This window comes from Microtus oregoni, unplaced genomic scaffold (assembly GCF_018167655.1).
Source record: "Microtus oregoni isolate MIOR12 unplaced genomic scaffold, Mior012 000029F_ref0000214, whole genome shotgun sequence".
Taxonomy (NCBI): domain Eukaryota; kingdom Metazoa; phylum Chordata; class Mammalia; order Rodentia; family Cricetidae; genus Microtus; species Microtus oregoni.
Window position 1 is genome coordinate 19,496,863 of NW_024543088.1, and position 19,469 is coordinate 19,516,331.

Sequence of the window (19,469 nt, forward strand, 5' to 3'; positions counted from 1 at the left end):
CACACACATGCACGCGCACACGCACACATGCATGTGTGCACACACACATGCGTGCACACAGACACACATGTGTGTGCACGCACACACACACCAGCATACATACATTTGCCACTAGGTGCATAGAAATACCAACACACTCAATGCAAAACACACACATGTGACAAACCAGCGCAGCCCTGAAACACAGAACAAACACACGGCAGCATGCACCGCACACAAACTGCATCCAAAGAAGCAGAGACATACTCATCAAGGCTCCAGAACTCCCTGGGACACAGGGGCAGCTAGACATATCATCCAGTAGGAGGAAATGGACCTTCATGTCCAACACAAACATACTGTGGCACTGCACATACACACCAAGGGACACACACCCTGCCACACACATGTCCAGACAGCCCACAGTAATGCAGAGGACTATCAGCCCTCAAAACACATAGATGAAGGGCGGGGACACAGCAAGACACCTTGCAATATACACACTTCAGGCATGGTGAAAGAACTGGATCATATCATATGAATCACATGGGATACCTGCCACACGGAGACCGAATTTCTTGCAGCACGCATACACACAATTCCCAATGTGATGAAACAGAGGCAAGTACTGACCTCACACATATAACCACCACATGCAGAAATGGGAGGCAAACACTCAGCACACTCACTAAACCTGTTCTCTGTGACACATACCATTGTACTAGACAAAATGTCAAGGCATGTCCAGGAGCGCTCACCTAAACTTGCAACATACACACCATTGTCATCTGGAAGAACGTTGAGAGACACTCCTCTGCCGCCATCTACAGCTCCACCAGTGGCACACACACTAGATACAGGGACACAACAGCACAACCTGTAACACGCATGTGCTCTACCAAAGCCAGCTGGATATCAAGACACTGACCACACTGTCTCTCTCTGTCTCTGTGTCTCTGTTTCTCTCTCTCTCTCTCACACACACACCATAACCCGATATGCAGACACACAGGAAAGACATGGAAAAGCACACTCAGTCCATAGGTAGAAAGACAGAGGTCCACAGCATGTGCATGCCCCTGAAACACCCAGATGTGTTGAGACAGTACTGGGAGTCATCTGAAAACTGTGACCTGGAAAAACAGGAGGTGTAGCATGCACAATATCCTGGTCAATCCTCAACATCACCCAAAATGAGCAACAACAACAAAAGCAATTGGGAAGGAAGAAAAATGTTGTTTGGGATAAGGTAACAGCTTCCCTATATTTGCAAAGACTTTCGCTGCGTCATGGATCTTCTTAGGTGTCCCAGTTACAACAGCCTTTGTCCAGCTGCCTGGCTGCTGGGAAGGGTGCAGGGTATCAGAGTGTCGATGGATACAGTGACCCCAAAGGTGCTAGTTGCACACAGCAACATGGAAACTACTCCAGTGTCTTTTTTTCTTTGCCAGACAGTCTTCCTTCCTCCCTTCCTTCCTTCATCCCTCCCTCCCTGCCTCCTGCCCTCCCTTCCTTCCTCCCTCTTTCTTTCGATTTATTTATTTATTTAGATGTTTTTATTATGCATACATTGTTCTGTCTGTGTGTATGCCTGCAGGCCAGAAGAGGGCGCCAAGTATCATTATAGATGATTATGAGCCACCATGTGGTTGCTGAAAATTGAACTTAAGACCTCTGGAAGAACAGCCAGTGCTCTTAACTGCTGAACCATCTATCCGGCCCCCAAGCAGTGTGTTTTGTAGCCCAGGCTGGACTCAAACTAGCCTTGCAGCTGAGGATGACTTGAGCCTCTCATACCCTTATCTCTAAGTGCTGGGATTATAAGTGTTCAGCACCATGCCTAATATAAACTGTGCTAGGGGTCGAACTCAGGGCTTCATTTATACTGGGCAAGCACTCTACCAACTCCTAACATCTCCAGTGGCTTTCCGGTTTTTATTTTGCATGTATGAGTGTTTGCCTGCTGTCTGTGGAAGCTAGAAGAGAGTGCCGAGTCCCTTGGAACTGGAATCACAGATGACTGTGAGCTACCTACCATGTGGGAGTTGGGAATCAACCCAGGACCTTTGCAAGAGCAGCAGGAGCTCTTAACTGCTGCCTCATCTCTCCAGACCAGCCTTCAACTTTTTTACTTTTTTAAAGACAGGGTTTTACTAAATAGCCCTGGCTGTCCTAGAACTCTGTGTAGACTAGGCTGGCCTTGAACTCACAGAGACACACACCTGTCTGCCTCTTGAGAACTGGGATTAAAGGTGTACGCCACTATATCCAGCGTCCAGATTTTATGTCCACGTTGAGAAACAAGTGCTTAAAGCATTCATTCTAAAGGCGCGACATTTGCCGTTTCAATCACACTGCTTGCTGTCTGTTGTGTGGCAGGACACCCTTGCTATTTTAAGACCAAAGATGGGACCTCTCTGAACACTGTTATTCTTCTGGTGCCATCTAGTGGTCAACCGCCAGAACATCTGGAACCCAAACAAGAGTGGAAAAACAGCACCGAGGTGGGGGGCAGGCTCAGGTTTTCCACCGGCATGAGCAGCTAGAGGAGCAGCTTGAACAACACTGGAACACAAGGCTAGGCCAGGCTGGTGGGAACCCGTGGCAAGGACAGGAAGGCACAGAGAAGTGGAGCAAAGAGGGCGAGTCGGTAGGAGGGTGTCATTGCCCATTTTTTCAGGCATTTCCCAGACTCACAGACTTTCCACTAACTAGGCTTATATTTTAAAACTTAAAAATAATTGTCGTGTGTATGTGATGTGTGCGCACATCTTGGTGCATGCTCGCGCTGCCGTAGTGTGCCTGTGGAGGTCCGGGACAGCTTGTTAGAATCAGGTCTTTGCTCCCGCTGTGGATTAAGTGATAGAACCATTGAGGTTTGTGAAGCGAACGCCTTTACCTGGTGAGCCAAAGGGACTGGTCTCTGCTGGAGCCCAAGCATGGGCCACCCCCAAACCCACAACCCCACAATTCCTGTCCCACCCCACAAGTTTGTTTGTTTTCTTATTCTTTGTTTGAGACAGGGAGGGTCTCACTCTGCACCCCTGTCTGTCCGGGAACTCATTATGTAGACCAGGCTGGCCTCGAACTCACAGAGATCAGCTTGCCTGAACACAACTCCTGGATCTTTAAGGTTTTCACTTCTGGAAAGTTGAAAGCAATTTGTAACGAGAACCTGGGGCTTCTGATAGTGACCTGGAGACCAGTGGCTCTCGGAGGACCTTTCTGGGCTCTTTCCAGCGTGCAAATCTGGGGTTGGGATCATTTCTTGGATTCATCAAGTGAATTTCCAAATTCCTACTCCCATGAACTGGGACCAGGACTCATATTAGAACAGGAATTTAAAAATGAGGCAATCCAGGCCGTAGATCGGCCTCTTGCCCTCTGTCTCGGTTCCTCCGCTTGTTTATACAGCTTTAGGGGATGGGGGAGCAGGCCAGGTGGTAGTGCTTGCTGCACAAACATGAGGGAGGGGTCATGCTTCATGCCCAATGCTCACATCAGAGGACTGCTGGTAACAGGCATATTTGAAACCGCAGCACTGACAAAGGGGACAGGCAGAGGCCTGGGATTTCCCAGCCAGTATAACACCATCATCAAGCCCAAGGTTGCTGTCTCCAAAAACAAGGTAAACGGCCCTTGACGAAAGATTCCTGAGTTTCCCAATTTAGCTAGACCTACAAGCCCTAGGGTCTTTTGTCTCTGCATGCCCAGCAGTGTGAGGACAAGCATGCTACTAATCCTGGTTTCTACATGGGAGCTGGGATCACAACAGAGGCATGTGCCACTAAGTCCAAGTCCTAAGTGGGTTTTGGTGCGCATGTGTTTAGTGTAGATGCTGTACGAGTGTGTGTGCCCATGTGTTCATTTGCAGAGGTCAGAGGAGGACATCGGGTGTCCTGCTATACCACTCTACCTTTTTCCTGGTCTCTTAGGAATCTGAAGCTAGACCGGCAGTCTAGTCCCTGCAGCAATGCTGAGAGGGTGTATGCATTGGGGATCAGATCTCGGGGTTCCATGCTGGTACCTCTGTGCCAATTCTCCAGAGCCCCCTAATCTGTGTGAGTGTTTGTGGAGGATGGAGACACCAGGTATCTTTCTCTATGGCTCTCTCCCTTATTTATTTATGTTGGGACAGGATCTCTCTGTGTAGCCTGGCTGTTCTGGAGCTCACTCTGTAGATGAGGCTGGCCTCAGATTCAGAGATCCAGCTACCTCTGCCTCCCAAGTGCTGATATTAAAGTCACATGCCACCATGTCTGGCTCTAATTTCTATTTTTAAAATGTTGTCTCTGGGACTGGAGAGATGGCTTAGCAGTTAAGGGCCCTGACTGCTCTTCCAGAGGCCCTGGGTTTGATTGGCAGCTCACAACCAGCTGTAACTCCAGATCTAGGGCATCTAATGTATTCTTCTGGCCTCCACGGATACCAGGCATGAAGGTGGTGCACTGGCATACATGCAGATCAAACACACATACACATAAACTAAAAACTAAAAATTAATTTGAAAAAATATCAGGGTCCCACCGATTCCGCTGGACTGACTGGCCCGGAAGTCTCATGGGGCTGCCTGTCCCTGTCCTGCTCTGTGCAGGGATGTAGAGTGACTGCTCGTGCTTTTTATATGGGTTCTGGAAACGCAAACTCAGGCCGTCTAGGCATGGCAAAGAGCACGTCACCCCCTGACCCATCTTCACTGCCCTTGGTTTGTTTTAAAAGACTATGCCTAAGTGTGATTGTAAGGAAAAAAGCTGCAAGGAAACGCATGCTGAATCTGCAGCCCCAAATCTCAGGCCATGACCCAGGAATGGATGCTGAATACTAGTTTTGTTCTTCTAATTTTTTTGTTTTGTTTTTTTGAGACAGAGTTTCTTTGTGTAACAGCCCTGCTGTCCTGGAACTACCTCTTGTAGACCAGGCTAGCCTCGAACTCACAGAGATCTGCCTGACTCTGCCTCCCGAGTGCTGGGATTAAAGGTGTGCGCCACCACCGCCTGGCAATCTTGATCTTTCTTAAATTTCCTCAGTATACATATATTTTTTTCTTTGATATGGAAGGGGAGTTGTTAGAGACAGATTTAAGAATACAGGGAGGCTCCACTGGAAAGAGGAACAAGAGGCATATCCAAACAAATTTAAAAAAAAAACTGTGATAAAAAAATAAACTCTGAGGCTGGGGAGATGGTCCAGGGTAAGAACGCTTCCTGCTCTTCAGAAGGGTCCTAGTTCCCAGCATCCACACTAGGCAGGTCACAGGCCCTGTTCCTGGGGACCCAGCACCCTCTTATAACTGCCACAGCCGAGCCACTTGCACTGGGGTGCACAAACACAAATACACACACATACACATAATTAAAAATAAAAATCTCAAAGAAATAAAAAACAACAAAAAAAAGGAAAATAAAACTCTTGTTGGGCAGTGGTGCCCCCACCTTTAATCCCAGTACTCGGGAGGCAGGCGGATTTCTGAGTTGGAGGCCAGCCTGGTCTACAGAGTGAGTTCCAGAACAGGCTCCAAAAACCTACAGAGAACCTCTGTCTTGAAAAACTAAACGACTAAAAAAGAAAAAAAAAGGCTCCTAGAAGTTGTCCTCAGATCTCTGTGTGCATAACAGAGTGCACACAGTGTCCCTATGCAAATATTTGAAAATTTTTTAAATTTTAAATCGTGTGTGCACATATCTGGGTATGGGTGTGTACAGATGTATAGAGGTGCCCTTGGAGAGCACAGGTGTTTATGCTCATGAGCTGGAGTTCCAGGCTGCGGTGAGTGCTGTGTCCTCTGAGAAAACAGTCTCTCCAACTCGCAAGTGAACATTTTAAAAAATGGTGAGGTCAATAGAGGAAGACCTCCCCATATCAACCTCCAGCCTCCACGAGTGTGTGGGCACACATGGTAGGCACACACATGAGAACACACATGAGCACACACACACACACACCCCACACATATACATGCACACACACATGCACATGCACACACACATGCACATGCACACACACATGCACATGCACACACATGCACATGCACACACATACACATGCACACACATACACATGCGCACACACATACACATGTACACACACATGCACACACATACACATGCACACACACATGCACACACACATACACATGCACACACACATACACATGCACACACATGCACATGCACACACATACACATGCACACACACATGCACATACATGCACATGCACACACATACACATGCACACACACATGCACATGCACACACACATGCACATGCACATACACATGCACACACACATACACATGCACACACATGCACATGCACACACACATGCACATGCACACACACATGCACATGCACACACATGCACATGCACACACATGCACATGCACATACACATGCACACACACATGCACATGCACACACATGCACATGCACACACATGCACATGCACACACACATGCACATGCACACACACATGCACATGCACACACATACACATGCACACATACACATGCACACACACATACATATGCACACACACATGCACATGCACACACACATGCACATACACATACACATGCACACACACATACACACACATGCACATGCACACACATACATATGCACACACATACACATGCACACACACATACATATGCACACACACATACACATGCACACACACATGCACATGCACATGCACACACATGCACATGCACACACATACACATGCACACACATACACATGCACACACACATGCACACACATACACATGCACACACATACACATGCACACACACATACACATGCACACACACATACACATGCACACACATACACATGCACACACGCATGCACACACGCATGCACACATACACACACATGCACACACACATACACATGCACACACACACATGCACATGCACACACACACATGCACACACACATGCACATACACATGCACACACACATACACATGCACACACATACACATGCACACACATACACATGCACACACATACACATGCACACACATATACATGCACACACACATACACATGCACACACACGTGCACACACACATACACATGCACACACACATACACACATGCACACACACATACACATGCACACACACATGCACACACATATACACACATACACTCTCTCTCACACACACAGAGTTCAGGTTTTTGTGGAAAAAATCTATACTGTTGCAACACGAATAAAGGATAAACTATACGTACTTAAAGTAATTTAAAAGTTCACAGGGGACACAGAAGAAGGCAGTGCATCAAAGCATACGTTTATCAGAAATTATGTCTGTTCAATCTTTTCTTTAGTGCTGGGGCTTGAACCCGTGCTTGCTAGGCAAATTCTTTACCACTGGGATACGTCTCACGTTTTCAGTTTCTACTTTTTGTTGAAGCTGAGCATGACAGTGTTCACCTGTAATCCAGGACGTGGGAGGAGGAAGTGGGAGGAGTAAGTGGGAGGATCAGGAGTTTCAGATCATCCGGCACAGTGAGTGTGCAGCCGATGTAGACTAGAGAGACGTTCTTTCCCTGGCTCGTTCTACCATTGAGCTACAATCTCTGGTGTATGCCTCCCTACCCACATTTCCACAGAAAGATTAATCAACTGGGTGGGGTAGCACGCACCTTTAATCCAGCACTCAGGAGGCAGAGGCAGCTTGGTCTACCAACCAGGTGACCTCCAGGACAGCCAGCGCTAACCAGAATCCCTGTCTCTAAAAACTAAACCAGCCAACCAGCCAGCCAGGTACAGTTTCGCAGGCTGGGAAAGGGACTTGGTTGGTACAGAACTTGCTTAACATGTCTGAATGTCCCCATTCAGTCCCCAACATGGCATGAACCAGGCGTGGTGGTTCTCACATACCTGTCATCTCATTAGAGGTAGAGACAAGAGGACTGAATAGATCTTCAAGGGCATTCCCAGCTAGACCAGCCTAGGCTACAGGAAGCCCCGTCTCATGATACCCCACTAGTGACCTCTGGCCCCGCTAAGGAAAACACGATGGTGCGATAACTTCAGATCTCTTCTGTAGCTTGTCCCTTCCCCGGAGTGACCGTATTTAGTGTGAGGGAATGGCTGTGAGACAACCTCAAGGCCTTTTGGAGGGACAGCAGTCTGGTTCTGAGAGCCTAGAGAGTTGATGACACATTACTTGGGTAATTGGGGAAGTGACCAGTTAGTGTCATTATGGACAGACTTGTTCTCCAAAGGGCAGTTTCTACTGGCCGGAGGCTGTCCGCACACAGAGCTTTGCTACACCCGAGGTGTTTGTGGAGCCATGCCCCTCGCCTGGGTGTTCCCTTCTCAGCAGGTGCTCAGCAGGTGCCCAGCAGGTGCTCAGCAGGTGCCTATTGAGCTGGATGGCCAATGTCTGGTACTTGGTGCTCGGGGTGTGGGCTCCAGCTGCAGGCCTCCCCTGCACACTCGCTGCACTTGGACGCCTTCTCTCTGGAGTGAACCTTCTGGTGTTTGATTAGACAGTGGTTCTGGCTGAAGGCCTTGCCACACTGGTGGCATTTGTAGGGCTTCTCGCCGGTGTGGTTGCGCTGATACATTATGAGGGATGAATGGCAGCTGAAGGCCTTCCCTCAGTCGGAGCACTGGAATAGCTTCTCCCCCGTGTGCGTCCTCTGGTGGAGGCTGTGGAAGGCCTTGCCGCACGCCGCGCACTTGAATGGCTTGTCCCATCTGTGGATCTTCTCGCGCACTGTGAGCGAGGAATGGCAGGTGAAGGCCTGGCCGCACCCGCACTTGTATGGCTTCTCGCCGGTGTGGATGGTGTGGATGCGGAGGTGGCGAGTGAGGTGCGTGCGCTGGTTGAAGGCCTTGCCACACTCGCCGCACGCATACAGCCTCTCCCCGGTGTGCACCCTGCGGTGCATGCTGAGCAGCAAGCTGCAGCTGAAGGCCTTCTCGCAGGCACCGCACTTATAGGGCCTCTCGGTGGTGCACGCTGAGAGATGAGTGGCAGCTGAAGGCCTTGCCACACTCACGGCAGGAAAAGGGCTTCTCGCCAGAGCGTCTGCGCTCGTGCTCCTGGAGGTCGGTGCTCCAGGGGAAGGCCTTGTCGCTCTCGTGCCAGCACAAGTGCAGTGCTAGAGCTGAGCTCTGCAGGAACACCTTCCCACACTGGCTGCAGGCAAACCTGCTCTCCTGGGCGTCCCGGCCCATCCAATGCTTTCTGTGCTCCACTGTGGATTGCCGGGCTCTTCTGACGGGAAGCGTATCCTTTGGTGGTTCTGGGCCAGTCCCTCTGTGGGCTGGGTGTCTCTGGTGCATCTGCCAGGTGAATGTTCTTCTGTGGGAGTGCCCTGCTGGGAGGAGAAGGCCTCTTCAGACGCCCTGTGTCTGCCCTGACTCTCCTTTATGCGGTCCCCACTGGCAATAGGAGCTGGCTTCCGCCTGCTCCCTAACACTGTGTCATCCTGCAGCTCCCAGGTTCGGGCATCACCCAAGCTGGCTCCCATCTGACCTGGCCTCTTCAGCTGCTTCAGAACCAGCTTCTGAGCCCTGTTTTGTAAAGGTCCTTCTCCATCACCTCAGGCTTCGCCTTCCACTCTGTAAGAGATTAAAGTGGAATTTTCTGTGGGTAAGCCCTGGAACTCAGACTGGATTGCTGACCTAGAGATGCAGGTAAACCAGAAAATTAATTAAGAACCAAAAAGCACCCGGGAGTCTGAAGGCACAAGAGCAGAGTGACAGAAGGGATTGCTCAAAGGGACTCTTCCAACCGAACACGCGTGGGCTTCAAATCAGTCCCTTGAGGGCTCATCTCAGGAGGGCTGGGGATCAGCCGCTAATTCAATCATGGAAACCCGCACTGATATGCACCTGCATAAACTCAAGTCTAAGGACGTGGTCTGTGGAGCCTCGAGGGAAAGAGGCCTGCCACCCCGCCCTCTTTAGCATTCCCTCAGAAGAGCTGGAGTGGCTGGAACACATCCCCAGGGCAGCCAGCCTTGATGGATTTGTTACTCTGTGGGGTGCATGTGGAAGAAGGTGGCCCCCACCTAGTTTCCCTTACCTACCACTAACTGCCACTTAGTATCCTTTATCTAACTGCCCAGGAGCAATTAGGCCCTTCTCTCCTTGTTCCGAAGGAGTTTAGTTTGAGATGTAACAGTGTTTCTCAAAAAGATACAAGAAGTAGGCTGGGCTTGATGGCACACACCTTTAATCCCGTTACTCAGAAGGCAGAGGCAGGAGAATCTCTGTGAGTTTGAGGCCAGCCTGGTCTCCAAAGGACAGCCGGGCCTCCAGGACAGCCAGGACTACACAGAGAAACTCTGTCTCAAAAACAAAACAAAATTAAAAAAATTAATTTTGATAAAGAAGGCAGAAGAAACTGGGGCCAGAAACAAAGGCCAGACCTAGGGTCTCTGGCCTAGGTATCTGCAGCTGTCTGGGGACTGGGGCTGTGAAGACAGAGATGGGGTTGAGAATCAACGAGGTACCTGACCTCTGTGCCCTCCTACCTGGGCACAGCAATCTTGCCCAAAACACATAACTTTGTTTTGATCATTTTTGGTCTCATTCTCACAGAAATGTCTTTCTCAAGCTTCTGAGGCCTAACATAGTCAATCTTCACTGTCTGTTCAATTTAGCTGAAATGAGCTCCTTCACCTCTTCGTTAAACAACTTTGTAAGAGAACTCAGTAAAAAAGATGTTTGAGTTTACACTGTATTCCAGTAGTGGGGAGGCTGACGCAGGAGGATCACTTTGAGTTTGAGGCAAGCTTAAACCACATAGGGATTTCAAGGCCAGAGTGAGCAGCACCCTCCACTTCTTTTAAATAAGAAAAGTTATGTCGGCCTCCTATGGAGGATTGCCCTTGACTCTCCTCTGCCAAAGAGATTTCAGAGACTTCTATTCCTCATGTGTCACTCACAGACAGCCTTTGTCAGAAGGCAGCGCTGTAGGTTAGCTTTGCCCACTGCTGTCTTCCCTGGTGCACTGTATTCTCTGACACACAGCTGGTACTCAACAGGTGACAGAGAGAGAACCCTGGGAGGCTGGGAGGGGAACCGGACGGTGCAGACAGGGTCAAAGCAGTAGCGCTGAGGAGAGAAAGGCTATGACAGGGAGAGCTACTTGAGGAGGGGAAAGGGGACATGGAGAAGTCTGTTGCCCTTTTCCTGCGGTACTTGCTCAACTGGACAAACCTCTCTTGGGATTTTCCAGAGCTCTTCCCAGGGTTCCTCACCTCGCTCCAGATGGGAGATCACTTCTGGTTTGTGGGGTGGAGGCTCTGCTCCTGGGGGGAAAGCAGCAGGGTTTGATGGCTCTACCTAGAAGGACAAAGCACTGTAAGGGGGCGCCACCACCAGGACACGAGACCCGTGGGCCCCAAATCACTGAAGCGTGGCAGATGCGGACTCCCCCACAGCACGCACTTTTAGGTCCATACACGGCATCCCGCTTGGTCACCTGATAAAGCTCTGGGGCGGAGAGGCTCTAAAGCTCCTAGCTCCCACCTTACCTCCTCATCAGGCCTCTCTCTCTTACATGGCCCGGCTCTGGGACAGTCACAGCTCAAAGCCAGGATGTGGCTTTACTGCTCCTTCTAGCATGGCTGACCCTGGCCCGCCAGCACTGATCCTAAAGGACTCTTCCCTAACACGGCGTGGGAAGAAAGCTGACAGTAGACATCCAGCTTTGGAGGAGCCATCTTACCGAGGGCAAGGAGGTTCTGGTAGTTCTCCAGCCTCGCTTCCCGATCAGAGCCCTTTGAAGAGCGTCCAGCTGGCCCCACTCCTCCTGGCTGAAGTCTACAGTCACATCCTTGAAAGTCACCGGTTCCTGAAGTGACACATACATTCTTATTCACCGAGGACAGGAGTCCACTCTTCCAAGAAAGCCTAGGATGAGGAACCTTGTAGGGTCCTGGGTGAGCAGCAACTGAGCTCAGAAGCAGGAAGCCCGTGCAAAGGCTGAGGCGGGGTAGAGGCCTGACCACACTGCCTTTGGGCTTTGGCAGTGAGACTGGATGGACATTGTGCACCCACGGGACCTGCCACCTGCTCCTAGTTTTTGTACATTCTTAGGTGGAGTGTTTTATTTCCTAGGGCCAAATGTTACAAACTTACAAACTTGAAAGTCGGGAGATCTGGAGAGATGACTCAGTCCTGAGGAGTACTGATTGCTCTTTCAGAAGACGTGAATTCAGTTCTCAGCACCCATGTTGGGTGGCTCACAACTGCCTATAACTCCAGTTCCAAGGACTCAGAGGGCCTCTCTGGCCTCCACGAGCATCTCCCCAATACACATAAATAAAAATAAATCTTTTTTTCTAAAGATAAATCTAAAGATTCATTCATTCATTCATTATGCATACAGTATTCTGCCTGCATGCCAGAGGAGGGCACCAGATCTCATTATAGGTGGTTGTAAGCCACCATGCGGTTGCTGGGAATTGAACTCAGGACTTCTGAAAGAGCTGCCAGAGCTCTTAACCTCTGAGCCATCTTGCTAGCTCCCAAATAAATCCTTTTTTTTTTTAAATACCTTGGATATCTGGGTGTGGTGGCACATGCCTTTGATCACAGCACTTTTGTGAGTTCAAAGCCAGACTGGTCTACAAAGTGAGTTCCAGGACAGTCAAGGCTGTTACACAGGGAAACCCTGTCTTGTAAAACCAAACTAAACCAAACAAAACCTTGAATATTTGGTACCAAGAATACAGCAACTTTATTGGAAATTTAACACTGCAACAAAATCCAACTCCAGGCTGCAATCGATTATTTCTAAGAAAGGCAACGATGCATCAGAAAGTCTGTGGCCCCGGGCACCTGGGCCCAGCCTGCCATCTACTCCTTTCTGCCTCATAAATCCCTGCCAGGGCTCCCGCCACCACATTATCCCCAACTTTCATCCTTCAGAGGAACAAATTGATGTCACATATTTTTACTACTCCCAGGTGAATCCCAGAAATAGTTAAGGAATTCCAAAAAGGGCAGCATTCACCAATGTAATTTGCAATGTCCGATATTCAATCAAGAAGAGAGAGAGAGAGAGAGAGAGAGAGAGAGAGAAGAAAATCCCAGGTGCTGAGGGACTATATATTTGAATATAGAAACAAAAGTGACACATGGTATAGAGAGAGCAATAGCAAGGCTATAAATAAAACCCCAAGCCACACTGCCAATAACATTCCATGAAAATGGTCCAGAAACTCTAGCTAAAGGGTAGACCTGGAGCCACAGAGACAGTTTAGCTAGTAAAATGTTGCTACATGGACGTGAAGGCCTGAACCCACATAACGGAGCCGAGCGCGTGGTGTGTGCTTATCCCGGCACCAGACATTGGGTGCCTGGGGCTTGCTGACCAGTGAGGCCATCCTTCTTCCTGAGCTCTAGGGATCTTCTGTACAGCTCCTGAGGAATGTCACCCAAGGTTGTCCTCTGGCCTCCATGTGCAGTCCAGGCAGACCGGATAACTTGGATCACGGGTGAGAAAGTATCAAAGGTAAAAGCCCTCAAGAGGGAGGGCACAGCCTACAGGGTAGCACATGCCTATGATCCAAGCTGCTTGGGAGGATGAGGCAGCAAGATTGGATCAACCTGGGCAACTAAAATGAGGCCCCAGGCTAAACCGTTAGTGCAGTATATAAGTTTTCACATGTGTGCACTTGGGGGAAGGCTTATTATGATTGGAGGATGCATCATTCCAAGATGTGACAAATTGATATTTCATCACTAACACATCTGTACAAGTGGACTACCACACTGGGGTAGCCTCTCTCTGTCTCTCTCTTTCTCTCTCTCCACATACACACAGAACATATGCAGACATTTCTTAGATAAACCACTTGAAGGTAAGCTGTGACATCATGAATTTCACCCCTACCTTCTTCATCTTTTATTTCTTTATATAATCACAGAAATAGTATCACACTAAAGAAATTTAATATTGGTACTATACTATTAGATTTATAACTCGTTTTCAATTTTTGTCTCAATTTTCCTAGATTGCCTTTTCTCGTTTGTTTTGGGTCTGTGCTCCAGTTGAGGATCAGATGCTGTACTTGGTTGTTGCATCTTGAGTGTATCCATCCATGCAAGCTTAGAACGTTCTAATACATCTTAGAAAGTTAGCCACATCTCACAACATGCAACATGTGGGATTAATTTATTAGTGAAAAGCTAGGTCTTTTTTTTTTTTAAAGTCTTTTCGAGACAGGGGTTTCTCTGTGTAGCCCTGGCTGTCCCGGAACTCACTCTGTAGACCAGGCTGGCCTCAAACTCAGAGATCTGCCTGCCTCTGCTGCCTGAGTGTGAGAATTCGAGGCATGCACCACCACTGCCTGGCCCTGATGCCCGTTTAAATAAAAGTAAACATTTATTTTATGTGTATGAGTGTTTTGCCTGTGTATGTCTGCACAATGTGCATGCCTAGTGTCTGAGGCCAGAAGAGAGCACCGAAGTCCCTGGAATTGGAATTGGAGGTGGTGCAAGCCACCATGTTGGTGCTGGGGACCAAACTTGGGTTCTTTACAAAAGCAGCAAGTGCCCTTAACCACTGACCCATCTCTCCAGCCCCTCCTACTGTCACTCTTCTTTGAGGGCTCCCATATAGCCTTGCCTGTAAACTCTCCTAAATGTCCCTCCACGTCTCTCCAGTCCTGGCCCGCAGGTGAAGTTAAGCAAAATGACCTTGGAGGAAAACTGCTGCCAGCAGTTTCTGGCAACTGAGCGACCTACTAGACTGAGTCTGGCTAGTAGGGATCCTGGTATCATCTGGATTCTTTAACTGGTGCTGCTCCCGCTATCCAGAGCCCCTTAAGAACTGCAAAGCAGGTGCCCAATCGCCGGTCTGTGGCTGACTACAGATCCAGGGTTGGGCAAGAAATGTGGCTATCTTTGTAAATGAATAAAAGACTCATCTCAGATCTGGCTTCCAGGAGTCCCCAGTCTGACTTATCCTGAGAAGTCTCTTTGGGAGAAAGAACTGAGTCCTGAGCTGGGGATGGAGGAATGAGTCAAGAAATAAATCAAGTTTAACCACACCCACCAGGCTCTCACAGCTGCGCTAAAGCCCACACTCCCTTGACATAATTAGAAGTCGGAGAAGACAGGGCAGATATAGTGTGGGGATGGGCCTCATGTCTGACACAATCTAATATAGTCTCAGGGATCAACATTGGTTCTCAGTGTCCCAAACACTCCAGCTAAGGAGGAAAAACATGGCCATTCAGTTCCCTCCCATCAGCATGTTTGATTGAGACAAGCAAGCTCAACAGACAAGCATCAAAAGTGATGTTGCTTCAGGTAATCTGGCCTGACCTCTCTGGGAGTTATCCTCCTTTGGTGAAAATCCACCACTCTTTGAGACTGAGCCCTGTCTGCTCTGGTTCCAGGGCCAAGGTCTCCATGGCGACCCTCTGAGCATTGCCTGAAGAAGAACTGAGCAGCTCCATAGCCACCTGATCAGGTACTGCAGTCAGGATCCAGGGACAGCAGCCTGCAGAGCAACCTCTCGGTGACCCGTCTCCCAGGAGCTCAGGTCCAGCTGGCTCGAGTCTCCCCCACATTAGCCCACCGACACACAGGCAGGGTTCACTCTCGCCCTGTCGCGGTCACACACTCGTCCTGACTCCCATCTCACTCTTCTTGGGGACAGGGTTAGGACTCTGGTGCCCGGGGCCAGCGGGAGCGTAGCACAGCTGACAGACAAACTCTGGGACACACGTAAAGACTGGCCAATGAATGCTCAGATGGCCCTAGAGCCAGAGAATCTGAACCCCACACAAAGACAGATCGCGGCCACAAAGGCAGCTTGACAAGCGCCTTGGGGAAATGCGCCCGCGCAGAGTGAACGTGGACTATGTTTCCCAGTCGTGCACAGGTATCAACTCCATTCTCGGAAAACCCGGGGCCCTCAAATATATGACCTTCTCCCTCCCTCCTCCCCAAGAAGATATCAGAACGTCTGACTTGTGAGTAACATAGACTTCTGGGACATGTGATTGCGGTGTCAGCGCTGCACCCCAGGCAAGTTTCGCTCCTTGCCCAGGAAGATTTAGTGTGAGAGCGTGTGGGGTCAGCTATTGGGCTGGGATTAGGGCTAGGGCTTGGGTTATAGTTGGGGATCAAGTTTTTTTTTTTTTTAAAAAAGACCCTTAAGCCGGGCGGTGATGGCACACGCCTTTAATCCCAGCACTCCGGAGGCAGAGGCAGGCGGATCTCTGGGAGTTCGAGGCCAGCCTGGTCTACAAGAGCTAGTTCCGGGACAGGCACCAAAGCTACAGAGAAACCCTGTCTCGAAAAACCAAAAAAAATAAAAAATAAAAAAGACCCTTATATTCCAGTTTAGTAAACAAACCATTTTAAATGGCAATCACATTTCTCTAAATACTATTTGTATGTTTTCCCATTGGCCAATGCCTTTACTTGCTAGATAACCACTGCCTTAACAGTAGGAAAAATGTATTCTCTCTGAAGGACGCTACTGGATATATAATAACCATAAAACGTACATTAACTTCAAATACGTAAATCTGTTCTCAAAATTGTGTCTATTATTAAAAGATTTCATCGTAGCCTGGTGGTGGCGGTTCATGCCTTTAATCCCAGCACTTGGGAGGCAGAGGCAGGCGGATCCCTGTGAGTTCGAGGCCAGCCTGGTCTACAGAGTGAGTTCCAGGACAACCAAGGCTACACTGAGAAACCCTGTCTCAAAAAAACAGGGAAAAAAATTAAAACTAAAGAAAAAATATTCTGTTTATTATCTGCAGTCTTTTATACCGGTGATTACATAGATAATAGGCAAACATAAATTGTCAGAATTAACTATAGCCTCTTTTTTGTTTTTTTTTTCTCTTTTTGGAGGGGTGGGAATGGGGGTGGGGGTTCGATATAGGGTTTCTTTGGGTAGTCCTGGCAATTCTGGAACTCTATCTGTAGATCAGGCTGACCTTGAACTCATAGAGTTCCACCTGCTTCTGGCTCCTGAGTGCTGCGATCAAAGGCGTGTACCACACTGCCTGGCAGCTCCTGAGTGCTGCAATCAAAGGCGTGTACCACACTGCCTGGCAGCTCCTGAGTGCTGCAATCAAAGGCGTGTACCACACTGCCTGGCAGCTTTTGTCTATCTTAACCTCAGACATGCCCATTAATTCTTCTAAATCTAAGATCTATTCTTTTTTAAAATATTCTTTATCTTTTATAAAATATGTGCTCAGTGTCCTGTATAAAATTTAGACAGCGAGCCGGGCGATGGTGGCGCACGCCTTTAATCCCAGCACTCGGGAGGCAGAGGCAGGCGGATCTCTGAGTTCGAGACCAACCTGGTCTAGAGAGCTAGTTCCAGGACAGGCTCCAAAGCCACAGAGAAACCCTGTCTCAAAAAACCAAAAAAAAAAAAAATTTAGACAGCGAGCATGGTTTGGTGATGCTTGCCTTTAATCCCAGCCCTCAAGAGTCAGAGGCAGGCAGATTTCTGTGAGTTCAAGGACAGTCTGGTTTACAGAGAGAGTAGCAAGCCAGTGAAGGTTACACAGTGAAATCCTGTCCCTAGTAAATTATGCCAACAATATTAGCTATCTCTGCTATAGGGAGACATATGAAACTATAATATACTTTAAAATATGATAAATAAAATTCAAAATTGGTTGCAGAGTCTTTCCTTAGCTTCCAGAAGATAAAGAAAGCCAGGTGATCTAGTTAGCTGGGAAGCAGCACTGTAGCCAAGACTCCTTTCAGGCTGGAGGAAAAAGGACCATGCATTTCTTGCTTTTAAAATTTTATTTGTTTATTTAGTTTTTCAAGTCTGTGTTTTCTGTTTTGGAATTCTTTCTGTAGGCCAGGCTGTCCTTGAACTTAGATATTCGCTTATTTCTGCCTCCAAAATCCTGGGATTAGAGGCATGCATCCCTACTCCTGGCTCTAAATTTTATTTTATTTTTTTTGCACATTGTAACAAACAACTTTAATGAACTAAAAGCAATAATCCATCTGCTTGGATGGAAGTATGCATGGCTACAGAAAACACTGCACTTGATAGCAGTGACATGGCTCTGACCTCGCCTCCTTCATCCGTCTTCCAGCACGGCTGACTTAGAGAAAGGCCTTCACCCTGGGTGATCTGCTTCGGTGGCCAGTTGGACATACTGTCTTACTTTTGCGAGGTGCCCTGGTAAAGCCACATGTGTAAAGTTCTCAAGCACCACATCCTCGTACACGGCCTTCTGATCAAGTGTCAAGCTGGCCAGTTCCTGCTCTGTGAAGTCCACAGCCTCGTCTTCAAAAATCTTAGGCTCTGGTTGTACAGAGATATTTTCCATCATAAATTCTTTTAGGCCTGTGGTTAATACAGGCTCAAAAATTTCAGGACTGAGGTTCCAGGCCACCACCTTTGCGGCGTGTGGATGACACCACATGAACTGCTACTTTAAGTTTTAAAAAGATTTATTTCTTGAAAATTTATGTGTATGGATGTTTTGCCTGAATATATTTCTGTGAGCTATGTGTGCACAGTGCCTGTGGAGGCCAGAAAAGGGAGTCAGATATCTAGAACTGGAGTTGTGAGCTGCTGTGTGGGTGCTGGGAATTGAACCAGTATCCTCTGGAAGAGCTACAGGTCCTTTTGTTTTTGTGTTTTTCTTTTGTTTTGTTTGTTTTTTGCTTTTCAAGACAGGGTTCCTCTGTGTAGTCCTGGCTGTTGTTGAACTCACTCTGTAGACCAAGCTGTCCTAGAACTCCCAGAGATCCTCCTGCCTCTGCCTCCTGTAATCAAAGGTGTATGCCACCACTGCCCTGTGAATCAAGTCTCTTAACAGCTGAGCCTTCTCTCCAGCAATTCTTTTTCATTTCTAACTTTAAGCCTTTATATATATGAATATATGTATATATATGAATATGCACACATATTTGTAAATGCCCGCACATTTGTAAGTGCACTGTGTGCATATCTGGTGCCTGTGGCCAGAAGAGGGTGCCAGATCCCTTAGAATTGGAGTTAGGTAAGGTTTTGAAGCCCCATGTGGGATTTGGGAACCAATCATGTGTAGAGGTCTCAGCCCTGAAGGGGGGCTTTCCCAATGGAAGTGTTGCAGCTCTGCTCCAGTGTGGGGGGAAAGGTCTCCCCGCTGCAAGTGTTGCAGCTCTGCTGTGGTGGGAGGAAGGTTTCCTCAAAGTATTACATCTCTAAAGGGAAAGAGAGCCTGGTAGCCAGGAGCCAAGGAATACCACAAAGTCACACCTCACGCAAGAACCCAGGAGGGTGGCTGCCTCTGCTCTGTAGAAAAGCAGCAGAGAACTGAGCAGAAAACAGGGTTTCTATAGTGTTACTTGGTGGAAGAACTTTCCAGGGTGGAGATTTTCAGAGTGGGTGTTTGGTTGGATGTCACCCCAGCCCCTGGCGTAAATATATCCAACGAGTCTGGACTGGAATGTTTGAGTGGAAAGTTCTATTCCAAACCCTTGGGAGTTTCCTCAGTCCACACTCCACCTCCAAGAAAGC

The 19,469-nt window shown here is 48.4% G+C and overlaps 1 protein-coding gene across 1 annotated transcript; it reads right to left on the reverse strand.

The window, feature by feature from the left end:
- Positions 1-8,598: 8,598 nt before the first annotated feature.
- Positions 8,599-18,291, reverse strand: Znf74 (zinc finger protein 74). The gene is made up of 5 exons (XM_041677902.1): positions 18,127-18,291; positions 11,685-11,810; positions 11,215-11,299; positions 9,004-9,201; positions 8,599-8,963 (listed from the first exon to the last, which is right to left on the reverse strand). Exons 1-5 carry the CDS (start codon positions 18,289-18,291, stop codon positions 8,599-8,601), a joined length of 939 nt encoding a protein of 312 aa, XP_041533836.1.
- Between the last annotated feature and the right edge of the window lie 1,178 nt (positions 18,292-19,469).

Coding starts and splice junctions, on each gene's coding strand:
- Znf74 (XM_041677902.1), bottom strand. CDS start 18,291: ATGGAAAATATCTCTGTACAACCAGAGCCTAAGATTTTTGAAGACGAG. Junction 11,811..18,126: donor TACCAGGGCACCTCGCAAAA/GTAAGACAGTAT, acceptor GTGTCACTTCAG/GAACCGGTGACTTTCAAGGA. Junction 11,300..11,684: donor CCAGAACCTCCTTGCCCTCG/GTAAGATGGCTC, acceptor TTGTCCTTCTAG/GTAGAGCCATCAAACCCTGC.